General features: G+C 44.0%; 4 protein-coding genes across 4 annotated transcripts in view; 2 read left to right on the plus strand and 2 right to left on the minus strand.

The window, feature by feature from the left end:
* The window catches only part of CIITA (class II major histocompatibility complex transactivator), a 21862-nt gene extending 15776 nt beyond the window's left edge, over positions 1–6086 (minus strand). The window contains exon 1 of the mRNA XM_042437656.1: positions 5966–6086. The gene's annotated coding sequence lies outside the window, so the exon portion shown is untranslated. The remainder of the gene's footprint in view (positions 1–5965) is intronic.
* Positions 491–6105, plus strand: TVP23A (trans-golgi network vesicle protein 23 homolog A). The gene is made up of 8 exons (XM_042437660.1): positions 491–573; positions 1592–1671; positions 2458–2602; positions 2693–2782; positions 3683–3811; positions 4334–4462; positions 4915–4989; positions 5976–6105. Exons 1-7 carry the CDS (start codon positions 562–564, stop codon positions 4972–4974), a joined length of 645 nt encoding a protein of 214 aa, XP_042293594.1. The 5' UTR covers positions 491–561; the 3' UTR covers positions 4975–4989; positions 5976–6105.
* A 224-nt stretch (positions 6106–6329) lies between these two features.
* On the minus strand, positions 6330–13063 carry NUBP1 (nucleotide binding protein 1). The gene is made up of 11 exons (XM_042437659.1): positions 12926–13063; positions 12738–12842; positions 11844–11977; positions 11204–11272; positions 10700–10732; positions 10215–10305; positions 9458–9612; positions 8356–8466; positions 8110–8212; positions 7728–7811; positions 6330–6493 (listed from the first exon to the last, which is right to left on the minus strand). The coding sequence occupies exons 1-11, from the start codon at positions 12972–12974 to the stop codon at positions 6441–6443; spliced, it is 987 nt and encodes a 328-aa protein (XP_042293593.1). The 5' UTR covers positions 12975–13063; the 3' UTR covers positions 6330–6440.
* A 1372-nt stretch (positions 13064–14435) lies between these two features.
* Positions 14436–23527, plus strand: TEKT5 (tektin 5). Its single transcript, XM_042437391.1, has 7 exons — positions 14436–15471; positions 16181–16264; positions 17247–17317; positions 18854–18997; positions 19780–20002; positions 21823–21977; positions 23307–23527. Exons 1-7 carry the CDS (start codon positions 14905–14907, stop codon positions 23521–23523), a joined length of 1461 nt encoding a protein of 486 aa, XP_042293325.1. The 5' UTR covers positions 14436–14904; the 3' UTR covers positions 23524–23527.
* The last annotated feature ends 3109 nt before the right edge of the window (positions 23528–26636 follow it).

Raw genomic sequence — 26636 nt, forward strand, 5'->3', positions numbered from 1 at the left:
ACAAATCCCAGAACTCTGTAGGATGGAGTCCTGGCTGTTTAAAGCAGTGTGAAACTGCTTTAATTCTGCATTGTGTGGATACACCCCTGGAATCTTATTCCAACATTCAAGCTCTGACTTTAAAAATAGGGTTTTCTTGGCCAGATTTCTTCAGAGGAGGTTTGGCATCAAAGCAATGCTTGACATTTGGAAACTGAAGGAAAAAATTAATATAATACAATTCTTATTTTGGGGATGGCAATGCCCCAAATCCCCCTCCTTTGAGCTACATCCCTGTCTCTGCAACCCTTTCCTCTGGTCATAGTGAAACCAGGTTGTTTTTGAGCTTTGAGAAACATTCCTTTCTCTGGACTGCAACTCCCAGCATCCCCCTAACTTTGACTGGGGTCCCAGAAATTCAATTTATTTTGGTGTCTTTGCACTTCTCTGTTGCTAAAGTGGTCCAGCCTGGTCTCTCAGTCTCAGATAGGCCTCGTCTCCATGGCAACCAGGAGGAGGAAGGCGGATGCAGGAGGCGGATGCAGCATCATTGCAGCATCCGCATCAAAAGCCAGAGACGGGATGATGAAGCAGGTGAGGAGGGATGAAGGGGGGAAATTAAGGCCCAAATTAAAGTCTGGATGGAGAAATGAGAAGCTCTGTCACATGGCAGGGGCCCCATGGTTTGATCCCTGCTGCACCCCAAATCTCCATCCTAGCATTATAACAGTGTGTGTGTGTGTGTGTGTATCCTTTAAAGATGCATGCCACAAGGGCATTTAGGGAAGCAATGGGACCATTAAAGTGCAGGGCTGTGCTGTTTTATCCCAAAATGAAAGCAGGGACCCCATTGCACCCCAAATCTGCATCCCAGCAATCAATCAATCAATCAATCAATCAATCAAGATAGATAGATAGATAGATAGGGTGCTTTTTAAAAAGAAGATGCTTGCCATAGATGCATTTAAGGAAGCAGTGGGACAATTAAAGTGCAGGTTTGTGCTTTTTTTATTTCCATCTCTCAGTGGGTTTCCATCATGGCCAAGCAGGGATTCAAAACCTTGGTCTCCAGAGTCATAGCTGCCATAATTTCACAGATTAATCAAGAATGTTCCTAGAAAACTGGGAGAGTTGGAGGTCCTGGGATGTCCATCTCTGACCAAGAGGACACGACACGGAGGACATTTTCCACTGCTGCCCCAGCCCTTTGGAATACGCTGCCCACTGAGCTCCGCTCGACTACCACCCTGGCCCAATTCAGGAAGGACTTGAAAACCTTCCTGTTCCAACAGGCATTCCCCGATTAAAATCCTGTGGGCCTCCCTCCTCTTCTGTGGCCAAGAGGTTGGGCTACGGGGCTTTTAGCCTGTTGTTTTTTATTGATTGTATGGTTTGCTTTTATGTGTTTGTATTTTATATTGTTTTATGACACTGTTGTTTTTAACTTATGTTGTAAGCCGCCCTGATCGTAGGAAGGAGCGGGATAAAAATAAAAACTTTATTTATTTAACTTTATTATTTAAGAGTATGCAGTTCCCTTAGAGAGACCAAATGGGAAGGGAACAACCTCCACGTTTCCCTCTCTTTTAATTTGTGTATTTGTATCTTCCAGACTTTGACGGACGACACCGAAGATGTCTCCCTCGACTTTGGGAACGAAGAGGAGCTGGCGCTGAGCAAAGCAAAAATCAGGTAGAAACCAAACAGAAGGTAGTTGGGGATGGAAAGCATAATAAGGACAGACATTTTGGAGTGGAGCAATAGCCTCCCTAGCCCAGTGGAAAACCAGTATCCCCAGTGGAGAAGCCCACCGGCAGGACCTGAGGACATCTGCTCCCTCTGCATCTGGATCATGGGTCCTGCAGTACTCTCTAGTTGTCTTTTCTCTGGCTCCCCAAAAAGGAGCATGGATTGTCACATTAGGATTTGCCCAGTATGTATCCAAAGGCCCCAGTGCACACCACAAGTGCCCAGTGCATAAGAGAATGAATGAATGAATGAATGAAGAACAGAACGGTTCAATTCACATCAGAAGTGCCCAGTATGCATCCAAAATGTCCAGTACACACCACAAGTGCCCTATGAGCATGATAAGTGTTCAGTACACACCAGAAGTGTCTTTTCATAGGGCACTTGTGGTTTGTCATGGCCAGGTGTGCAAAACCACAAATCCCAGGACTCTATAAGATGGAGCTACAGCACTTAAAGTGGTGTTAAAACTGCATTATTTCTCCAATGTAGATGGACCCTCAGTATAAGGACAGTGCCACATGTTCTTATGCAGCATTTCCCAGGTTTATATCCCAGAGGCATCTTATGTTCCTACACAGAAGGTCCCATTTAAACATCTGGGTTGGGTTGGGAAAATCCTGGCCTAAAACAGTTTATTGCTGCCAGCCATAGTTGAAAGCCCTGGGTTAAATGGACAGAGCTGATGATCTACGGATGCTAACCATGGTTTGGGCCCTTCTCTTCTAGGCACCCTCTGGCCACGTTTTTCCACCTTTTCTTCCGCATCAGTGCCATCGTGACGTACTTGTTCTGCGACTGGTTCAGCAAGAGCTTCATCGCCTGCTTTGTCTTCATCCTCCTCCTTCTGTCCTTCGACTTCTGGTCTGTCAAGGTATCGATTCCTCAGCTCTTGCAACCCTTTGTGTAACATACAAGTTGTTGGAATGTGTATTTATGGGTTTTCCCCCTTCTGTGCCATTAGAACGTCACTGGGAGGCTTCTGGTGGGTTTGCGTTGGTGGAACCAGATTGACGAAGATGGGAAAAGCCATTGGGTTTACGAAGCCAAGAAGGTAACCCTTTACAAGGACTTTCCTTGCTCTTTATGAAACGTTAATGGTCCTAAAAATCTACGAAGAATGTATTCAGAAAGCAGAGAGACATTTTCCTTCCTAATTTTAAAGCTTGCTGCCGTGTGATGAAATCCGTCGCGGGTTGACTATAAAAAGGCAAATCTCAAAGCAATGCAGAATTAATTTACCGGACAAATAATTAGCCAGACTGGGCTGCTGCAACCTCTGTCTTGAAATGTTAATTTCAGCTTTGTTGCTAAAAGCAAAGGGAGGGAATGTGTGGAGCTCCAAATATTGGAGTGCAAATCCCATTGGGTGCAGCCACCATAGCCAATGGGGATGATGGGCATTATAGTCCAACGGGGCCACATATTTCGCTGGTTTAAAGATTCACCTGTTCGTTGTTTTGCAAAATTCATCATGCACCCATCGTGTTTTGTTTAGAGGGTTTTTTGGATGGACCTAACCCAGTTTTGAGGAAGTTTATCCCTTAAGCTTGAGGAACCGATTCTACTTTCTTAGAATTAAAGTCCTATACTTTTGATAGTTCCCATTTCTGGTGAATTTGCTTCTCCTCTTTATCTTTGCAAAGATTTTAGCTGAGAACAACCTAAACCTAATTGCCGGTCTCATCAAAGTAGAGTCTCTGAATCGACGGCTGGAGAGAAAAATTGAGATTTAAGAAAACTGGAGTAACTCAATGGTTTTATTCTGGTTCGGGTTAACAATGGAAAGCCACCCATTTTTCAATGCAAGTTTTATTCTGAGGTTTGTCATTGCCTTTCGCAGAGGTTTCCAAAGCAAAGCAGAGATCCGAACCCTGATCTTGTCACAACCCTCTGCCTCCTTCCCTTGATTTAAAGTCAATTTCCCTCTCATTTCTCCTTTATTATGTATTAGGTCCCTTCCGCAGGCGCTGCTCCGACGGAAGCAGAAGCTCGGATATTTTGGCTGGGGCTGATTATCTGCCCCATAATATGGACCCTCTTCTTCTTCAGTACTTTGTTTTCCTTGAAACTCAAATGGCTGGTAAGGATGGGATGCAAAGAGGGAGGGAGAAAGAGAGACCCAATGGGGCAAAAAGCACTTTTTGCATGGCTGCTTTTATTATTCTATTTATTTCTATCCCACCTTTTCCCCAGATTGGGACTCAGAGCAGCTTACAACCATTAAAAAAAGAGACATGCAAATAAAATAAAATATGACACTACACAATTATAACTCTATAATGTATAACCACTTTTAAATGCCACTGCAACATTATATGGCACCCTGGGGTTTATAGTTTTGGGGAGGCACTAGAGCGCTCCAAGTTTGTTTGCAGTTGCATGCCTTCAAGTCATTCCCAACTTATAGCGACTCTAAAGGGATCCTATCATGGGGTTTTCTTGGAAATATTAATTCTGAAGTTTGCCACCATTGCCTTCCCCTGAGGCTGAGAGAGTGTGACTTATTGCCCAAGGGTCACCCAGTGGGTTTCATGGCCAAGCGGAGGATTGCCAGCATTGAAAGCTTCAGGCTTAGAGACGTATCCATCTTCTTTCCTTGCAGGCGCTTGTGATTGCCGGCATTTGCCTTCAGGTGGCTAATCTTTATGGCTACATCCATTGCAAACTCGGAGGGTCTCAAGCCATGCATAAAATCTCCTCCAGGTTTCCAGGGCAAAAGATGTTCCAGAGGGTAAGTGCTACTCTGGGTGCGTTCAGACTGCAGAAATAATGCAGGCTGACCCCATTTTAACTGCCACGGCTCCATCCTACAGAAACCTGGGATCTGGAGTTTGCAAAGAAGGTCTTAGGTGCATCAACATTGTAGAAATAATGCAGTTTGGCACTACATTAGCAATTATGGGTCTCCATCTGACAGAATCCTGGGATTTGGAGTTTGGGGAGGAGGTCTTAGGGTGGGCTCCACTTCCAAAAAGGCAGAGGAAGGGGGCAAGGTCCTCTTTCCACAAACAGGTTCCTGTTTAGCCGGGGAGAGTTTTGATGCAACTGCCACCCATACAGGCCTTTCACCGAAAGCAGAACAAGTCTGGTTCCGAGTTCAATTCTTCTTTTTGTGAAGAGGTGCTTGCTGAGTTTGCATTGGGAGGGGAGAGAGAGATATAGTCTGATATATTTATCTTGCAGGAAATGCCGGAGGAATTTCAGAAGACGGTTCTGAAAGGGATGGGGACCCGAAATCATTAAAGGAACAGATGACTGGTAAGAAGCATTTAGAAATACCCTCCTTGTGCCAGTTTGAGACCAACGGCATTCGGTTTCAGAAGGAAGAGCGAGATGTGGAGCGAAGTTAGTCTTTTATTCGCAACTTCCGTTCACACTCGCTGGCCTCTTTCGCACTCGCACATGCAGCCTCTGTTTTGGTAGGAAGCTCTTCTGATGTTTTCCCCTATATCGAGGCATGTGATATGCCGGCATTCCCCTCCAACCCTGTTCATCCCTAATGTGAGATCTCAGCCTTTGAATGAGAAGAACTGAAATCTCTTAAACCACAAACCAAACCAAGCCTTGGCTTCACCAGAATTAAAGCTCTACATTTCCCTTTGATCTCCATTGAAGACAGGAGATGGATTCGGCCCAATTCAGGTCTCATTACACATCCCAAACCTCCACTATGTTTTATGCATGCACATTGTTTTTAGAAGCACAAAAATGGGATGCTTTCACTTAATAAAACAAGAAGGTAGCTCTGAATAAGGAGCATACCAGTTGGGGAAATCTGGAATTTGCAGCCCAAAGCAAGTAACTTTCCCAAGACCCGGCCTTGGAAACCCTTGATTTTAACCTAAGTGATTTGGTCAAGCTGGCTGGGATTTATGGGAGCTGAAGTCCAAAACACCTGGAAGACCATCGTTTGGAAACCACTGATTTAGGTGGCTGCCCCTCTAGAAAGGGGCACATAAATTTAATGATGATATTCTCACAGGAAAGCAGGTAATTTCACGCTCTTATGCAATGCTAAGCCGGGATCAAGTGCAAGGCCCAACTGGGCTCAATGTAAAACTATGGTTCTTGTGTCATTGGAGAGCTAGCTGTGTGATATACTACTCCAAACTATCTGCTGGAAGCATATCTCAGGCATAAGGCAAAGTTGTGACTGCAAAGATGCTGAGGAACAGTAGAGTTAGTGCACATGTAACTAAAAATATCAACACAGAGATAACGCCTTTTAAGTTACCCTTCTATAGTTTCAGGCTCTCTGCTTTCCTGAGAAACTGGCGGTCAGAAAAGAGATGCACTGTCTTTATGCGGAACAATGTTGGTGGTTATGAGAACGACTGAAGAGCAAAGCGGAGGCTGAGAAGCAGCAGACGGAACCAACGTAAGAAACACTCCTAAAATAGAAAGAGATATTCTTGTTTTTAAATTAAAAACACCCCCTAAATTACTCAAAATGGCTGATTTCATGCATGATGAAAATAACACCACGAAGGGCAATCAAGCGTTCACAAGAGTCGTGTCGGTTGTGGCCACACAATGTTTAGGCGCAAACTGTACCACTGTCCTTAAAAAAAAAAAAAGAGAGAGAGAGAGAACTCAAATAAGCATTTATGACTTCAATTTATTTGAAAAAGGAATGATTTATATCTTCCTGTGCAGAGAGGCTTAAGGTGATCAGTGCTTTCCTATGACTTGTAAATTCTCTTTGTTGTTCAAGTGTTCTCTTCTTCCTGAGGCTGGTTTTGGCTGCAGTAGTCTTGGATTTCTGCAGAAAGACATACGAAGGGGAGATGTAATGCACTCCTCCTGACTTGCAGTATATTTGTATTTAAGGCTGGAAACCTATATACACATGTGTGTAACACACGGGTCTCTATGCACACCTGGGAGTAAATCCCACTGAGTTCAAAAGGGCTTACTCCTACGTGAGAATACTTAGGAAAGAAGTGTTAAGTCCTCCACACTCCAAGCTGCCCTCAGTTGCAGCATGGGGCTACTCCAGAGTAATGGTGATATATTTTAAGGATACAGACGAGTTGGAGGGGGTTCAGAGAAGGGCAACACGGATGACAAGAAGTATGGAGAACAAAACCTAGGAGAAAAGGCTGAAGGAGCTGGGCATGTTCAGCCTGGTGGGGAGAGGACTAAGAGGTGACATGATCACCCCCTTTAAATACCTCAAGGGCTGTCACAGAGGAAGGGACAGACCTGTTCTCCACTGTCTAAGCTACAGCCTCCATTTCCAGCTGCAGAGATTTGCTCTCAGGTATGAGAGCAAGAAATGCGGGAAGTGGAAGGCATGGCAATTTCCTATTCCCATGTACGGATGTGAGAGCTGGACAGTTAAGAAAGAAGATAGGAGGAAAATCAATTATTGGAGATTATGTGTTGCTGGAGAAGAGTGCTGAGGAGCCAAAACGACAAATGGGACCAAGAGCAGATCAAGCCAGAAACCTCCCTGGTAGAAGCCAAGATGGCCAAAGTGAGGCTGTCGTACTTCGGACACATCATGAGAAAGAAGGACTCATTGCTGGGAAAGGTGAAGGGAAGGAGGAAGACCGCATGCAAGATGGATGGACTCTATTAAAGAGGTCACAGTTATGGGGTTGTAGGAATTAAGCAAAGCAGTAAAGGACAGAGGGTCTTGGAGATGTCTCATCCATAGGCTTGCCATGAGTCGAGATCAAGTCGAGGGCAGTTAACAACAACAATGAGTTGTGCCTAAATAACCTAAAGGCACCAGATCCCTTCCAGTCTTGGAAACTAACCAGGATCAGCTCTGGTTAGTGCTTGGATGGGAGACTTCTAATGAATACGACGTGCTGTAAACTGTATTTCACAGGAAGGGCTGGCAAAAACCTCTCTGAGGAAACCTTGCCTAATCCCAGGAAATGTATGGAGTCACATACACAAACATAAGCAACTCAAGTGTGAGAACACCAACACTTCTGCACTGCAGCTGCTCCTCTACCCCACTCCCTGAAGGATCCTGAACTTACTTTGGATGATCTTCCGGTAGGCTAACGTGGCTGGAGAGTTTGGTACCACAGAGAAGAATGACTGTCCTTTATCACAGCTTTTTCCTGGGGCGAGGAGAGGAGGAGGACCATCAGGTAAAGTCTGGTCAAAGCACATGCAGAAAACCATCCCTCTTTTCATCCCCCCTTTTTGTGTTGCCTAACACCCCCAGGACACATCCAAAGCCCACAGAAGGTCCAGTGAAATAATAAGAATAAGAATAAGTATCCAGCAACATCTGGAGGGTCAACCTTTCCTTACCCTCTCTTGCAGTAAAAAAATATTCCCCTTGTGCGTACTGTATGTTCTTTTGCATCATGTTTGTATGCAATGCAGGTATCAGATCCCAAGACACTACACTACCTATTTGAGGGTCCAGAGGCACTTTCCCAAGGAGAGGTAGGTTATAACTGTGGCACATGGCCTCCGCGCCTCCAGTTGTCGGGGGGAAGATCTGCGACTCTGTCTGCAAAACAATGACAGGGTTAAAATATGCTCCCTGGCCATGAAAGACTTAGAATAAGGAATACTGTTCCTCTCCTCTTAATTCAATTGGCCCCAACAGTACAAGAATCATTCTCAGGCTTCAAGTATTAACAATGAGCATACCTTACACTTTGGGCATACAAAGCCACTCATATTTTCAACCACTCCTACAATGGGCAGCTTCACCTTACGGCAAAAGGTGATCTCTTTTCGAACATCCTGAAGAGCCACTTCCTATTAAAAATGAAACAAACCAAACTGATTATGAGGTAGCGAAATGGCAGCATGGCATTGCATGTTTACTGCCATAACTCCCCATTAAAATATTGCAAATGTAGCAATGTAACTGAGGTTTCAGCCAATGGCCAGCTCAAGCTACTGAAAAGTTGGCCCTCAAACCTGTAGTGTTGAAGTCAGTGGGCTTCCTTAGGGAGCTGGCTCCACAATATCAGGGCCACAGAAAAGAAAGCCCAACTCTGAATCCATGGTGAATTCTCAGATTAGGCAGATAGAATTTAGAAAACTCTGACCAAACAAAAAGGCTCTGTGACAGGGAGATACTACCTATACTTGGCTATGAGTTGTCCCCTTAACTGGAATAGCAGTGACCTACTTTGCGGAACTGCTTGCAGATCATTAAAAACTGAAAGGCCTTTTTGCATAAGTGCAAGTGAAGCAAATGGTAGTGCTGAGCCAACTCTCCTATCCAGGAAACATCCTAAATTTATCCTATAATCCTTTCCTCAAAGGAGATTGTCCCCCAAAGCTAGAATTATAATTCACAGTTGTGTCAGGGCAAATTTAAGAATTACAAAGCGTTAGCAAATTCAGCCTGCGTTGGAAACAAAACGCTTCCCTGCATCTTAAATCAAAGTAATCTGTCCTAGTGAAGGTCCCCAAAGAAGAGAGAATGTATTAAGACTTTCATATGTGCTTACAAGTTGACTAACTTATGATAACTCTAAGGTGAACCTATCACAAGTTTCCTTGGCAAGATATGTTCAGAATAGGCTGGCCACCATTGCTGAGAGAGAATGACATGTCCAAGGTAACTCAGTAGGTCTGTACAGCCCTCCTGGAGTCCTAGTCCAATCCTCAAACCACCATGCCACACTGGCTTTCTTGCTGACACTAATTTAGCATTACAGCTTCATATTCAAATAAACCTTTAGGGAGAAAATTAAACCCAGCTTTCTTAGCCAATTGTAAGAACTATGTATCTTACCTGTGGAGTAGTGATTATCACTGCTCCATCTATGCCAGCGGCACTGAGATACTGGACCACGGAAAGGTGCTCATCCGATGTTCCTGGTGGTGTGTCTACAATCAGGTAGTCAATCTCACCCCAGTCCACATCACGAAGAAACTGCTTAATCATTCCTGAAAACGTGAAATGTCAGATTAAAATTCACAACTGAACCTTCAAGACCTCAAAAGAAGTGTATTATCTAGTGGCCTTCACTTTCGCTGCTGAAGCTAAAACTGTGACTTAAGTCTTCTCTCTTTTGCCCTCTGCTGGAAGCTTCTTTGGGAATGCATCACACCCAACAGCCATCTGAAAAGTGACAAACCTTCTTCTGAACTCAGAAGCTCACTTTTTTAATTCTGACAAGGCTGCCTATTTGCAAGGTTCATCCTTGCGTCTTGTTGGCTGGATCCAACATTGCATTTCCAGTGGATTCCCTTACTTATACCTTAATCTGTGACCCCTACTAACCCTGCGGTGCTTGGGGCACCTAATATCCCGCTCTGAATGTCTGGGAAACTCTCTAAGGGGACACTTTGCTACCAGGGAGAACTTCAGTGGGAAGGAAAAGAGAAGAAACTGTCCAATTGTGTTAATGTAGTACCACAAGCATGCTTAAGTATTCTGATGGATCTCAGTCTGTGTATGTCCACAGTCCTGCTTTCCCTTTTTCCCTTTGGCCACTCCACAAAAGAAAAACAACCAAACATGTTACTGACCATTCTGAGATACAGACCGTTCTTTTTGGGTCCTCTCCAAATCACAGCATCATCAGGACTGCTGAGCAAGAATCCCACCGACATAACACCCAGGTTCTCTTCAACGTACTTGAAAAACAAAGCAAAGACACTACTGAGGATGAAAAAAGACACAGTGAGGATTACACACATTCTGTACCTGAGGCTCTACAAGTGTTTATTTTAACACTTTTAAGTATCATTGTACTTGGACTGATTTATGAGGCAAATATATGCAAACTGTCTATAGGTGGCATGGGGTATTATTTTAGTATTTATTTCATCTTTAATGCCGCCTTTCTCCCTGAAAGGGACCCAAGGGTAGTTACACATTCAGATATGATTTTAAACCAACTCCACGAAACTGCATGTGCCATGCTCCATTCACATGCCCTCAAAGACTATACTCCACATTGCTTTTGTAAGTCTCCAAGAGGATCCCTATGAGGATTTAAAAACAAAACCAAACAGACAAACCACTCACCACCGGAGACCAGCCAGAGCCACTCTGGTGAACCTGAAAATGGCAATATTCCAATACGTTAACATTTGTAACGAAAACCAACAGGAAGATTTAAAAGAAAATTGTATGATCACACAGGAAACCAACACACACATTTCTAAGATATCAGCAATCAAAGAAACCTGACAGGTCTTGTCTTTAAACTGGGAAGAAATGGGATACATGTAGCCACTTGTAATACAAGACAACTGCTTTTGCTACACAAAATGATGTACACCAAGGGCAGCCATTTAATCCAACCGCCTTGTTTCCCAGTAACTTCCATTTTTAGCTCTTTAGAAGAACCTTAACATCACTCCTAAAAACCTTACAGATGTTAAAAAGGAATCCCTTGGATGAATCTTGCCAAGAATACCCAATGATAAGTTTGCCTTGAAGGCAGCTTGAAGGCCCATAAGGACACTTACGCTTGCAGGACCCTAAATAAGCATCCTGTCAAGACACACCACATGCGCTAAGTCTCACCTGTTCTCCCTCCAGGCCCATGATTTTAGGGATAGATGGGCCACAAATGTCAATGTCCAGCAGAGCTACCTGGGAGGGGAGGAAAAAGTGCAAAGTTTGATTCCAACAATATTGCAAAATGAAATCAGTGATCAAAGACACTACAAACTCATTTATACGTTCTCCCAAAATATTCTGCATAAATAGAAGAAAATACCATATATACTTGACTATAAGTTGACCTCATGTATAAGTCAAGGGCAGGTTTTGGGGCCAAAATTATAGATTATTATGCCATGACCCATGAATAGGTCAAGGGTAAATCATGGAGGCTCCTTCAGTGTGTCTATGTGTGCGTGCAGCAAGAAAGACTCTAACTGAGGCTCTCTGCTCCATTGTTTCAGCTTTCCTTTCCTCCTTCACTCCTCAGACGGCGGGTGGGACACTGTTTGTACATTACCATACTGACCCATAAATAAGTCGACCTAAGATTTTGGGGTCAATTTTTGGGCGTAAATTTCTCAACTTATAGAAGAGTCTATACGGTATGTTCAGAATTTTTAATACTGCGTGTGAACACATCTGAAGAAGTGGACAGTGTCTACCAAAGACACTGGCCATAATAACAGTCGCTGCACTTTAAGGCCACACAGAGCCTGACCTGCCTGGCTTCGTCCTCGGCTAAGCCATGCGCCAAGTGGGCGCTGAAGGTGCTCTTGCCCACGCCTCCTTTCCCAGACAAGACCAGGAGCTTGTGCTTCACTGTCTTCATTTTCTCCTTGATTTCTTCAATGGCTACAAAGGAAGAGAAGAAGAAGGAGTAAGTCCACAGCCAGAACTGACCTGTCAGCCTCGTTCTGGAGCAACTCAAGGGATTGTTGGAGCTGAAGTCCAAAGTGACGCTTCTGTTGCCTTTCCTCCCCAAAAGCTGTGGCTTAAGAAGAGCTGACAGCCCCTCCCTTGACAACTGCAGGATTCTGGGAGATGTAGTTCAAAATGACGCTACTATTGCCCCTCCTTTCAAAAAGCTGCAGCCTGAGGCAACCTGTCTGACCCATCCTGGGGCAACTGGGTGGATTCTAGGAGCTGTAGTCCACAATTACACTTCTATTGCTCCTCCTCCCACCAAACTATGAGGATTCTGGGATCTGTAGTCCAAAGCTAGGCATCCGTCCTTCCTTGCCAAAAGCCTAAGGGGACTTGGCAGCCCTATCCTAGAGCAAGTGAGGAGGATTCTGGGAGTTGTACTCCAAAATGGCCCTTCGAGTCTCCCTCTTCTTCTAAAGCTGTGGCCTGAGGCGACCTGGCAGCCCTTCCCTAGAGCAAATGGGGGATTCTGGGAGCTGTAGTCCAAGACTACACTTCTTCTATTACTCCTCCTAACCAAAACCTGTGAGGGGACCTGGCCCCTCCTTTGCCAATGAGGGGAGTGTGGGAGCTGTAGTCCAAAGCTAGGCGTCTGCCCTTCCTCCCCTTTCTAGCAGCCCCATCTTGGAGTAGGTGAGGGGGATTCTGGGAGTTGTAGTCCAAAACGACGCCCCTCTCTCTCTCTCACCTGGGTCGGGCCCCGCCGGCCTCCCCGAGGCGCAGAGCCCTTGGTTGGGGCAACCCCGGCATGCCTCCGCCTTCCCCGCTTGGTCGCTGCCGGTTCCGGGGCATTCTGGGAAGGGGGACACAACAGGATTAGAAAAGAGAATTGGAAGGGTTCCGCAGCCGAAAGGGTCCCCACCTTCCTCCCCTCACCCTGAGGAGGGACGTCCACCAAGACCGAGTCGCCTCTCTCCGCTGCCATGCCGGAAAGGCATAAAAAGAACACACTTCCGGTCCAGGTGGAATACACTTCCGGTTGTGCACCGGCATATATGTCCCCCACGACCGAACCAGGAAGCGGTGACGTCAGCGAGTGGAATGACAAAAGCTCCGCCTCCTATGAGTGAGCGCCTGAGCTGCCGCGCATGCGCGTTCCCAAAGCGGTGCGCTTTCGTGAGGGAGGCGGGAAAACGTAATGAAGGGGAAAGAAGGGAGCGGCGCGCGTCACGTGGCTTCACGCGGCGTTTCCTATTGGCTGGCCCAAATCTCCTCACTCAGCCCAGTTTGGGGTTTCTGAGGGAAAGGAGGGTGCTGCTGTGACACGCGTTTTTCGTTCACACGTTACTTTTGCGGGGGAAAGAGCCCTGCTTTATTATCACATATCCCTTTCTTTCGTCTTGTGCTCTCTCTCTCTCTCTCTCTCTCTCTCTCTCTAATATGATTATAAAATATAATCATATAATTATTATAATATAATATTCTTATAATACATTATAATAACATAATAATTTCTTCTCGCAACGAAAAAGTGCAATTTTAATTCTTTTTCTCCTCACAAAATTTTAATTCTTATTTTTTTCTTGAAAAATATATAAAATGTATATATATATATATATATAAAATATAAAGCCCTAAGTTATTATCATGTATCCCTTTCTTTCGTTTTGCTACATTTTATTATTCTATACATATATTTATATATATAAAATATAGAATAATGTAATAATATATAATATAGTATACAATAATATAATTGCTGCTTGCAATTTTAATTTTTTTTTGTGATAAAATTGTAACTTATTTTTCTTAATATATATGTATATATATATATATAATATGTATTTATACATGTATATATAATGTATATTAAATATAAAGCCTTAAATTATTATCATGCATGCCTTTCTTCGTCTTGCTATATTATATATTATATAGAATATTATACAATAATAAAATAATATATTATATGATATTCCTGTGACAAAATTGTAATTCTTATTTTTTCTTTATATAGAATATTATAATACTATTATAATAATAATAATCTATTATTATATGATATAGTATACAATCATATAATAATTGCTGCTTGCTAGGAAAAATGCAATTTTAATTTTTTTCCCTTGTGATAAAAACAATAATAATTAGTATAATTAAAATTGTAATTCTTAATTTATTTCTTGAAATATTTTATTTCAATTTATATTATAAAGCCCTAAATTATTATCACGTATCCCTAATAATTAGCAAATATTGAGCTCAGGCTGGAGAACCTAGAGGTTCCTATGGAAAGCACCTCTCTAGGCATCTGTAGGTCCTCCAGCATGGCTCTATGGTCAGCCTCTGGCAGACGTAGACCATAGAGTTGTGATGGAGCCTAGAGGTTCCTAGGGAAAGCACTTCTCTAGGCATCTGTAGGTCCTCCAGCATGGCTCTACTTCTGCCAGATGTTGACCATAGAGTTGCACTGGAGGACTTGGAGATTCCTAGACTGGTGTTCTTTTTGGTAAAAAGAATAGTGTTTGTTTTTTAACTGCATTCATTCCACCTTCACAGGTTCCTTCTCCCTTAACCCCAGCAAATGTGGACCCATATACCTTCTTCCTCCTCCTTACTGGTTTCTAAAAAGAACTAGGCATCTCCTTCTCTGAGGCAGCCCTTTTTCCTATCTCTAAACCCGGAACGCCTGGGATGTCCATTTCCATTTGTGTCTATCCCAAGCCCTCTCCTTCACAGGGGCCATGATGCCCTCCTCCTCATCTTTTGTGACAACATCAGACAGTCACAGACACTGCAGTCAGGCAGCAGCTGCAAAAGGAGGAAATCTGGTTTTGGTGAACCCCCCTCAAAATGGCAGCTGCCTCGCTTTCTTGAGCCTGGCTTGGCGAGAGAAGGCTGGGCGCCCGCTTTAGATGGAGTACCTGGGCACTACCCAGACAGCGACCTACTGCGGACCCCGGAAGAGCTGCCTCCTCCCAGAGGTGGCCCCTACAAGCTTGAGCCACGATAGCTACCAGGCTTACTACCTGCCTGGCTACCGCTACCTGAACTCATGGAGACCCAGCTTGTTCTACAAAGTTTCCTCCTTCCGGCCGAGCGATGAGGCCGGCGGACGCCTCTGTGCCCCCCTGCGGCCACCCACTATCCTCCCCTCGGTGCGGCCGTCCCTCTATGCCCGCTACAGCCCCCACGACTGGTACAAAGCCAATGCCAACGCCATCAAAGGGTCAGAGGCCTATCGGCACTGGGCCGGGCGGCTCAACGCCGACTCGACGCGGCTGATCCAGGATAAGGACCAGTTGACCCGCCAGCAGCAGGAGGATTCAGGGAAGAATATCGGGCAGAGGCTAGCGGACATCGACTTCTGGAGGTCGGAGTTGTCCTATGAGCTGGAGCGGTTGCTGACTGAGACCCGAGCGCTGGACACGGCCAAGCGGCGCCTGGAGTGTGCTGCGGATGAGGCCCAGGGACCCCTGCAGGTGGGTCTCCTTGGCGCTAATTTGGGTTACAGCCTCTCATGGGACGGAAAATCATAGAATCGTGGAGTTGGAAGAGACCACAACGGCTATCCAGTCCAGTGCCATGCAAGAACTCACAATCAAAGCCATCCCCGACAGATGGACAATAGAAGTGGCTTGGCTAAAGCCAGTGGGGTGTCATGGTTTGAGTATTGAACTACGTATGACTCTGTAGACAAGGGTTCAAATCCCAATTCAACCATAGAAACCCACTGGTGACCTTTGGGCAAGTCATACTCTCAGCCTCAAAGGAAGGCCATGGCAAGCCTCCTCTGAATAAATCTTGCCATGAAAACCCAATGTTAGGTTCGGCTTAGGGTTGCCATGAGTCGGAAACCATGCCACACAACAAGAACAGGAGCAAACCAAAGAGGGTAAAATTCAAAGATCTAGCTGTGTTAGTCTATAGCAGTGGCTCCCAACCTTTGCTCCTCCATTTGCTTTGGACCTCAGCTTCCAGAAGCCCCAGCCAACTTAACCAATAGTCAGGAAAGATAGGAAATGAAGTCCAAGTCATCTGGAGGACCAAAGTTTGGAAACCACTGGTCTGTAGAATCAATATGTAGAAAGATCTTGTAGCACCTTTGAAGCTAACCGAAAGAAGCTGGCAGCATGAGCTTTCAGAAACTCAAGTCTACTTCCTCAGATGCATTTTCTTTTCCTTTTGCAGGTAGCCTTGGAATGCTTATACAACCGGGAGAAACGGATGGGGATCGACTTGGTCCACGATGATGTGGAAAAGAACCTAATACAGGTATCTCTGGGCTTTAGGAAATGGCTTTTCGGAGACAGACAAAATGAGTCATTGGGCTATGCCTTGGATAGACTGCGTCTTCTTCAAATTCATTTCTTCTCTAGGGAAGTGGACTGGAAGTTTTGGAACAAGTGGGAGACTTGGTTTGCATCTTTTCATGTCGAAAGCCCAATCTGAACCTAAATTCAAATTAATGATAGTAATAAAAAGGGAGGACGTTTCAGTTGTGGGAAATGGCTGTGAACCTGTTTGGCTCCATTTAAAAAAGGGCCTGGAAATTGCAGATTGCTAAAGCAAATTGCTAATCACAAGTAGAGTAAATCCGCTGAAGTGTAGGATTTACAAACAGGCTGAGTCTCCTTTATCCAAAATGCTCAGGACCAGAGGCGTTTTGGATTTTGGATTTCCCCCCCAGATTTTGGCATATTTGCATGTACACATAGTGAGATCTCTTGGAGATGGGACCCATGTCGAAGCATGATTTACGTTTTGTATGCACCTGATACATATTTGCTTGAATGCGTAATTTTATACACATTATTTTTACTAATTTGGGGCATGAAACAGAGTTTGTGATTTCTAAATACTCAACGTTTTAAGTAGCTGCTACAGAAGAAATTTCAGGATCGAAGGTCGATTTCATGAGGCAGGACTTTTATGGAGGGAATGGTCTTACTTTGTGTGGTTTACAACAACAACAGATACATGGGTATAGGAAGGCATACGTAAAAGCTGACAAAAAGGTTATTATTAACATACCACAATAATTACACAAAGTAAGTAAATCTTTGTTGAATCAGACTGCCGACTCTATCAAACAATTAAAAAGAAGAAACAAACACAACATCGTTGACGAGGAAACACATCGACAAATGAGGAAATATAAAATGTAATATACAAAACAATATATGCCGATTAAAAAAGCAATTTTCGGTTTAAAAATGAAGACAACCAAAGAATGCCATTCTTTCTTGCCTTGTAGGAAACGGACGTGATCCGCACCTGCCAAGAGAAGATGAGAAAGCTTGCGGAAAAAATTGATCAACAAATAAAGTAAGCTTTCAAGAGAATGCAATGCTTTTTGAGATGAAACTGGTTGGGTAAGTTGTGTCTGTCGTTTACGGAATTAAGTCCCAAACTGTGTGAATTGCATTCAAAAAACTGCAGTTTTGGACGGCGGTTCTCACAGTGAGGATCAAAATGGTGAAATGATTCATTCTTGCCCAGGAGAATGAAATTTGGGAAGACTTTCAGCCTTATTGCCAGCCAGCTGGAATGTGTTTAGGATTCATAACATTACCCAGGAAATCACACCCAGATTTCAGAGGAAGGAGCTGGAAAAGATCCGCAAAGGCCTTAAAAGGCAAGCTTTGTTGTTCCTCTCCTTTGCAGGCAATTGTTTGCTGACATTAACAGCAGGCACAAATTCAACAGGTGAAGAAGGGTTTACTGGCAAGAAGAAACAGCATTATGCAAGCTCCCTTTTAGACTCCAATTATCATTCCGCTAAAAGCAATTCAATGGAAGAGAGTTCTTAACCTTTGGAACTCCCTGCCACAAGAAACTAGGCTTAGGTTCTTTTTCCAAAGACCTTTGAGGCTTTTAGCAACAGATTGCATGTTAAGTTTTTGTTAAAATAGATTATTTCTAATTTTTAATATTAGCAGATTGGTGCAATATTTTCAAAGTGCATGCGCCTTGCACAGTCATACCACTTTGATACCACTTCTGGATGGTATCCTGGGATTTATAATTTCATGATATAACTCAAATCCTCCGTAATGCTGCCATTCGGGTGAATGCACTAGAAGATTCAAAGTACAGTACCAGGCCAAACTACAAACACCCAGAATTCTGTAAGTAGCAGGTGCGACAGTTAAAGTGGTATCAAAGTACTCTAATTTATGCAGTCTGGATACACTTCTGATCAATATGTTTAAAATGTAGTGCTTGGATATTATAATTTGTTTAAGTTGTTCAATTATTTAATTCCTGTCCTCCCTTCTTTCCTGGCATGGAACCCCAAAGGGTTTGCAAAAGTGTGAGAGCAAGATGTGTCGACTTTATAATTTTTATCTATCTGTACCTGTTTTTGTGTTTCTTGCAAACTTCCTGGAGTCCTAGTTCTGGAGAATTGTGCGATATAGGTGGATGTGTATCCACACTGCATAATAATACAACTTTGATTCCGCTTTAACTATAATGGCTCTGATCTATGGAAACCTAGGATTTGTAGTTTGGGTGGCAGATGTTGTATTGTAGTCCCCTGAACTATGGCTCTAGGGCTTTCTGGCAGAGAAGTCTAAGCACCTCACCAAAGTATAAATCTCAGGCTTCCATAGGATGGAGACATGGCAGTTAATGTGGTATAAAAATGCTATCAATTGTGTAGTGTAGATGCATATCCATGGACAATGAAGGGAGCCTGCGTGAAGAAGTTTGCTCCATTGTGGTGACATTTTGCTAAACTTTCAGCCTCAGTTCACATATTTGCAAAACATTACTTGCTGCTTCTCCTCTCTTCTGTTGCCTATGCTATATATTGAAAATATGCTTTGAATGACAGAGGTCTTTTGCCCTTTCTGACAGCATTAACAGAGACGCCCAACATGCCCTGGAGCGGGACCTTGGCGACAAAAGCTCAGCCCACTTTATTGATGAGAAATGCTACAACCTGAGGAACACTTCAGACAGCATTAACTACTACCACGGAGTGGAGAAAATTGATGGAACGTAAGTACCAGCATCCTTGCTTGGAACAGCTAGAGTAATCTATAAACTATATAGAGGAAGTAAGAAACAAATGCTAAAGAAAATTTCCAGATATTATAGAGACCCCATTTAACTGGAAAGTCAACTTCCCGAATTTCCAAGGTATTATTTTGAACATTCAACTGCTTTGCCCTAGTTTTGAGCGTAAAATCTGAATATTTGTGCAAGTGTGTGGACTGTGCTCCAAAGCAACCTCAGTCTGAGGCCAGGAGGAGGAGTTCAAAGATATAGGCATTGGAACACAGGAGGGATGGAGAAGACAAACCTGGAGCGGTCAAGGCTGTGTAGTGACCGATAAGGAGTTTGTTTTAGTATGTTAGCATATCATTTTAGCATTTTATAGTGTTACATTTTATCATCTGTTTTTGATTATACAGTTGGCCCTCCACATCCACAGCTTTGACTTTGCAGATCTGATTATTTACAGTTTTGATTAATATGTTCTCTCTAGGAATTTCTAGGTCTTCCAGCGCAACTCTGCCAGAAGTTGACCATAGAGTTGTGCGGGAGAACCTAGAGGTTCCTAGAGAAAACACTTCTCTAGGCATTTGTAAGTCCTCCAGCATGCTTCTGTGATCAACCCCTGGCAGATGTTAACCATAGAGTTGCGATGGAGGACCTAAAAATATAAATTATGCATGTTTTAAAAGGAAGAGTTATAAGTCAAGATGAAAGGGAAAAGAGAAAGTCAACAGGATTCATGACATAGGTTTCATCAATACCCAATTCTTCTCACCTTGCAGAGTCTCCGTTCCTGAAACGTGGGCCAAGTTTAGCGACGACAACATCCGCTATTCCCAAAATGCGCGGGCCAACACTGCCACCCTTTGCAAGGAAGCAGATCATACTCTGGAGATCACATCGGATGACATGTGGAGGCAGTGGACTGACACTAACTTGGCTTTCGATTCTCGCATCTCGGAAATAGCAGATTCAAAGAACCAGCTGCAAGCCCAGCTGGCCAAGGTAGGACCGGGTTGTCAGAGTGGGAGCTGATTCTTCAGCCAAACACGGTGGCCCTGTGGATTCTTCCGCCTGGGAATGTCACTATAAGTCTGCCATATATGTGTCATATATATGTCACTATAAGTCTGCCCCATATATATATATGTGTGTGTGTGTATGTGTGTGTGTGTGTGTGTGTCATTATAAGTCTGCCATATACGTATGAGGTCACAAATGGTGCATCAGCACTAAACAGACCTCTTCCAGACTGCTTTTAAGATGCATGAGCACCTTGCAGGGGGAACATATTGCTGGACATAGTGACTTCTTGGATCCTGTCTAGCTGCCCTGAGTCCCAGTTTTGGGGAAAGGGTGGGATATAAGTAAATACGTATACTTTTATTACTACTATCTAGAAGGCTTTTAAAGCTGTGGTTTGATGAGGGGGTGTGTGTATTCCTATCTTATTTTTAATGTAATCTGGTGTTGTTTTTAGGGCCATAATGCATCAGTGAAATAATGAAACAGGATTTCAGTGCAAAAGTGCTGTTTCGCTATTTCACAGGTGCACTATGATGCTCTAACTCTTAAGAAATATATACATACAGAAAGGAGAAACTCATAATACTCCAAAGCAACCAGTCAATTTTGTCTTTTACCTCAAGTGAGAGAGTTAGAATAGATTTGATTTTATGGTTGCTATTATTTTTAGACACCTTAAATTATTTTTAACCTTTGTGAGTTTTAAATTTTGGTGTGTGTGTGTGTGTGTGTGTGTGTGTGTGTTTTTAGCGTTATTGCTTTAATGTGTTTTATATTGTGAGCCGCCTTGGGCCCCTTTTTGGGAGAAAGGCAGGATAAAAATTAACTACATAAATAAAAGCCGGTCCATGTTTTTGGCTGCAGCCTTGCTTCTTTTTCCCCATCTAAAAAGTCTCATAATGATTTCAAGGGGGAAAATACCTTGCAATCCTCCCAGGTAAGCATGGTCAGCCTTGGCAGAAAGCGTCTGCCTTTGGTTACAGATTGGACCGAAATAAAAGTCACATCATTGGAAAGAGGAGCCATGGATTGGCAGGGGATCGTGTTACTCCATCCTACATCATATATTGTGGCCATATTCCAAGAGTCAGAAAGCAAATGAGAAAAACAGAGACGAAAGAGGGAGGGAAGGGTGGAGAGAGACAGAGAGAGAAAGAGAGGTTGGCTGTAGGTTGGTTACATGGCTGCCAAAGCATTCAAACATACACCCCTTCTCTTTCCAAAAAACGAGTACAAATTTGCCCTCTGGCATCCGTAGCAGTTTATGCCAGTTCACCTCCATGCGAGAGCGAAGATGGGATGCCTGCCATCCACTCCTTTATTTATTCATATTTTTATTTCCCCAATCGGAACGACTCTTGGTTTAAATTATTCTGCTGCCGGGAGCAGAGTGAGCGAGTGGACGGAAACCGAGAGATAAAATCAACTGAGAGATAAAATCCACTCTGTTAGAAAACCACACAGAGAAAGTGCGAAGGACGTGTTTCCCTGGATTCGAAATATTCCAAATGCAGGAAGCAAACGTCAGAACAAAACTCAGATGTGACTCTTTTCTGGGACAAAAGGGACGGCCGTGACATTGGGTTCCTGTTGGCAGATAATTTTCTGTCCTGATTCAGACTTGTTCCACATACACACATCTTTCCAAAACATTTCTATGAAAGGCAAAGTTTATATGAGAGTGGGCCATAGAGGAGAGCGGCGGAAGTCATATCAAACAGGCAGCAAGTTTTGTTAAAAAGGACAAAGGAAAATAACCTTTCCCCCTCTCTTCTCTTGTCTCTTCTTGCCCTTTTCAGACACTTCAAGAGATCTTTCAGACCGAAAACACAATAATGTTGCTGGAGAGAGCCATCTTGGCCAAGGAGTGTCCGCTCAAGGTGGCCCAAACCCGTTTGGAAGCCAGAACATGGAGACCCAATATGGAGTTATGCCGCGACATACCCCAGTTCAAGTGAGTGAGTCTCCTGTCTCTCTTTCCTCCCCTAAATGTGGAATTAATAGTTGCCTACCTGCTTATAAAATGTCACTCAACAGAGAAGGGATAGGTGGTTTTGGTGCGTGTTTGTTGTTGGTGGTGTGTGCCTTCAAGTCATTTCTAACTTATGGCATCCCTAAGACGAAGCTATCATGGGGTTTTCCTGGCTCAGAGAAGGTTTTCCATTGCCATCCCCTGAGGCTGAGAGAGTGTGACTTGCCCAAGATCACCCAGCAGGTTTACATGGCTGAGACAGGATCCGAACCCTGGTCTCCAGAGTCATAATCCAACGCTCGAATCCTACACCCTGCTGGCTTTTGGTGTATGTTAACCGACACTTAATTTTAGTGTTAAAAGAGAAGCTGTTCCCCCTCAACCCAGTCATTTGGAAGGACCCCGAAGAGTTGACTCATCTTTTCCAAGTACACCTGTATTAATGTCTCAGTGGGTGGGAAGGAAGATACCATCTCTTTAGCCGGAGGCATTTACGGGTTTTGGCAGAAGATCAAAGTGATTTTTATATCAGAGCCTGCAAGCTTTGATTCTCTGGATCTCTCCTCAGTTGGCAAAGAGCTCCAACAGAGATCCAAAAGCCAGCCTTAGATTGAATTCTCTTTACTCTGTGCATGAACACTGATATTTTTATTCCAATGAGTCGGTTTTTTGAAACAACAACAAAACAAACCCTTATCTTCTGCCCTCTTCCAGCTGCTATAAAACTGGTTGTTGTTGTTGTTCTGTGCCTTCAAGTTGTTTCTGACTTACAGGTCCAAAACACACTTCAGAAATAATCCGGTTTGAGACCGCTTTAACTGCCTTGCTCAATGCTAAGGAATCCTGGGATTTGTAGGTTTTTGTGGCACCAGAGCTCTCTGACAGAGAAGGCTAAATGTCTCCCAAAACCCTGAATTCCCCAGCATTGAGCCAGGGCAGTTAAAGTGGTCTCAAACTGGATTATTTCTGCAGTGTGTTTTGAATGATAGTGCCCCTAAGGGTTTTCTTGGCAAGAGTTGCTTTTGCCTTCCTCTGAGGCTGAGAGAGTGTGACTTTCCCAAAGTCACCCAGTGGAGTTATAGCACAAGCTTTTGTAGACTTAAGTCTCAGGTGCATGGATTGGACTGGTGCCCAGGAAGGACCTGGTGTGAAAATCTTCACTGCCATCGCACAACTTTCCCGGGATAAAAACTCTTTAAACCTCTAATTTCCCCCCCGTGTGATAAAGTCCTTGGTCAGTTAATAAAGGGACAGAATTGCTTTTGCAAAGTCACTTTCTCAGCTGCTGTGTTTTGCTCTCTTCGATTGCAGGCTGGTCAATGAGGTTTTCACCATCGACGACACGCTCCAGAGCCTGAAGCTGCGTTTGCGCGAAGCTCAGGACACCCTCCAGCTGCTGATCTTCAACAAAGCCAAGCTGGAGCACGATCTGCTGGTGAAGGCCAACTCCCTCTTCATCGACAAGGAGAAGTGCATGGGCATGCGCAAAACCTTCCCCAGCACCCCTCGCCTGGTCGGCTACACCTGAGACCCCCGGCCGGCCGGTCAGCCGACTTCTCTGCTCCTGTCCACCTGACACAAAACATTGCAAACCACAGGAGACACTTGCTGCTCTTTTATCCTATTTTTTAGCTGAAGGAAGACAGGAAGAAGAGGAAAACAGACAGAAATGAAGCGAGAAAGGCGATGGAAATAAAGAAAACCCAAAAGAAACCTGGGAAAAAAAGGTCACAGCTTTTCTTTCATAGAGAAATCCAGAGTCTTATGAGGGTAAGGAAGTCCCTCTCCCCCAGAGCATTCTGGGAAAGAAATGGAGCTGGGGCTTAGCATCTCCAAAGGTAGCTGACTTTAAAAGAGCTGCCCAAGGTGCTGAACCTATTTTGGGGGAAGTGGTTTCATCCCTTTGGATAAAGCTCCTTTAAAGTTTGGACTGACACCTGAAGCGGATTCACGGCCCCATTGGCAGGGGGTCGACCAGCCTCCATTTTGCAATGGGGGGAGTACATGGCATGGGCCAAGAGGCAATGCTCCCTTCACTTTGCTGATATATACCACACTTTAATGATATGGGATTCTGATTTTGGGTGGTTTCAGGGCAGCTGTTGCGACTGAGTCCTTGACAGTCCATCCACATCTGGAATGTCACTGCCCTCTTTTCCTACTTCCTTCCACTTTGCCAAGCTTTATTGTCTTTTCCAGTGAGTCATGTCTTCTCGTGATATGTCTAAAAGACGACAGTCACAGTTTATCTAATCCTTTTGTGTGCCTTCAAGTTGTTTCCTTCTTATGGCAACCCTATCTTATCATGGGGGTTTTCATGGCAAGTTTTGCTCAGAAGGTGAGACAGTGTGACTTGCCCAAGGTCACCCAATGGGTTTCCATGGCAGAGCAGGGATTCGAACCCTGGTCTCCTGAGACGTAGTCCAGCGCCAAAACCACGACAAACTACAACTCCAAAATTCTTTAATATGGAGCCATTTATTTTATTTATCTATATTATCCCACAATGGGATTCAAGGCAGCTTACAATAATTTTAAAAAGACAGAAGTAAAAAACGTGGCAGTTAAAGTGGTTTCAAACCATATTATTTCTGCGGTGTGGATGCAAAATAGCATCTGTGATATCTTTGATATCTCACGCAAAGCTGGAGTTGATTGCAAATCTGTTATCATTAGAAGGGCCCTATCATGACAAAACAAAGCCTTCCACATTGTTTGCGGCACGTGAAAAGATCCTCATTCGTCTGATTATTTCTTCATCTGACTCAGTCCTGATCTGTGTTGCGCTCCCCATAAAAAAGCACAGAAAGCAATTGATCGCTCAAGGGCCTTTTTCACCATTGTAATGAGAAATCTGAATAGGAGACACAACAGAAAAAGGGGGATTCAGCCTGGCCTGTCTCAGCCTGGCTTTTTTATAAGTACAGTCAGAGAAGCCAAGCGCCGAAATGTCACGCAAGAACACGCTCGCTGGGAATACGCAATTAAATAATGTCTTCCTTCGGTGCCAGTTCAAAGCTGTGCCTTTGCCCCAGGGCTGCTGCATCCAAGTCTCCCTAGCCTTGCTTGCATTTCTAAAATATTAATAAATACATAAATAGAGACAAATATACTGTACTGGGCTATGGCCAAGTTTGTATACTCTGCAGTCCTTGTTTGCAATGTAAAAAGCAGATTCCACAAGTTTCAGGAAGGAGGGAAGAGATTCAACAGCTGAATACGCTCTACGAATTTAAAAGAGCTTTAAAGACCGGTCTCTTCTGCCAGGCTTTTCTGGATGATTTTAAAATTGTGAATTTTAAATGATGGGTTAAAACGGTGTCAAGATGGATTATTTCTGCAGTGTGGATGCAGCCAGAGTTGCAAGAGCAACAACAATGCATGGCAGTTTGCATAGCAACTCACTCCCTAGACCTGTCTTGGATTCTAATCCTACCCTGAGAGCCTCACCATGGTCTCACCTCCCGTTTATTCCTTTGCAGATTGCTGTTTCTGCCACAATCGGGCGACATTCTTTGTCTCCCTGAGCAAAGCCTGGGCTTGGATGCAAACAAAGCGGTATTTTGTTCGTCCTTGTTCTGGACGGCGCTCAACAAGTGGCCACTTAGAGGCCATCGCGGGCCATTGGACGGCAAGGCACAAAACGAGCAATTAAGAGGTCTCTTCGTGTTGTCAGACTTTTCTGCATACAGAACATTCTTTAATGTTTGCAAAGCTGACTCCGTTGGGTTTGGAAGGAGGCTCTGGAACGCAGAGAGCTACTTGTTCTGTGCCCTTCTTCTCCACTCTTGCCTTGTTGTGCCATCTTTTGCCAGCCACAGAAAAATGGCCAATGCAGATCCCTTGACCCCACAGGACCCTCCAGAAGTTTTTTTTTCTCATGGTGTAGTGGTTTGAGCATTGGACTACAACTCTAAGAAACCAGGGTTTGATTCCCAGCTTGGCCATTAAACTTCACTTCTCGCACTTCCCTAGCTGAGCCATGAAACCCACTTACGCAAGTCACACTCTCTCAGCCTCTGGGAAGTCAATTGCAAACCTCCTCTGGAAAATCCTGCCAAGAAAACCCTATGGTAGGGTTGCCTTAGGATCTCCATAGGTCAGAAATGACTTGAAGGCACACAGCTATAAGAATTTGCTTGTCCCAAAATGATGTCTTGAACGTATGGAGGTCATTTATGGGCACATTTTTGCAATATCTGGGGTATTTTAAGCCCAAAGGAAGCCTTAAAAAACAAACACCAAGTAGTGACTATGGATGCATCTGCACTGTAGCACTAATGCAGTAATGGGATTTGTAGTTTTGTGAGAGATTTATCCTTCTCTGTGAGACAGCTCTGGTGCCACTGCAAGTTACAAATCCCATAGACCCATAGCATTGACCCATGGCAATAAAAGTGGTGTCAAGTGGCATTATTTCTGCAGTCTGGATGCAGTCTAGGAAGTAAAAACACCATGAAAATGTTCTTCGCTTCCCCTAGGAGGGCATTTGGGGGCAAAAATTGAGTGATTCAGCCTTCCAAGTAATTTGTGGGGTGTGTGTGTTAGTGTTTATTGTTTGTGGGTGATTTTAATTGTTTTGACTTTTATTGAATTTTTAAAATGCTTTTCTATCTGTGACCCCCTTGGGTCCCCTCCTGA

This window comes from Sceloporus undulatus, chromosome 8 (genome assembly GCF_019175285.1).
Source record: "Sceloporus undulatus isolate JIND9_A2432 ecotype Alabama chromosome 8, SceUnd_v1.1, whole genome shotgun sequence".
In the NCBI taxonomy this organism is placed as follows: domain Eukaryota; kingdom Metazoa; phylum Chordata; class Lepidosauria; order Squamata; family Phrynosomatidae; genus Sceloporus; species Sceloporus undulatus.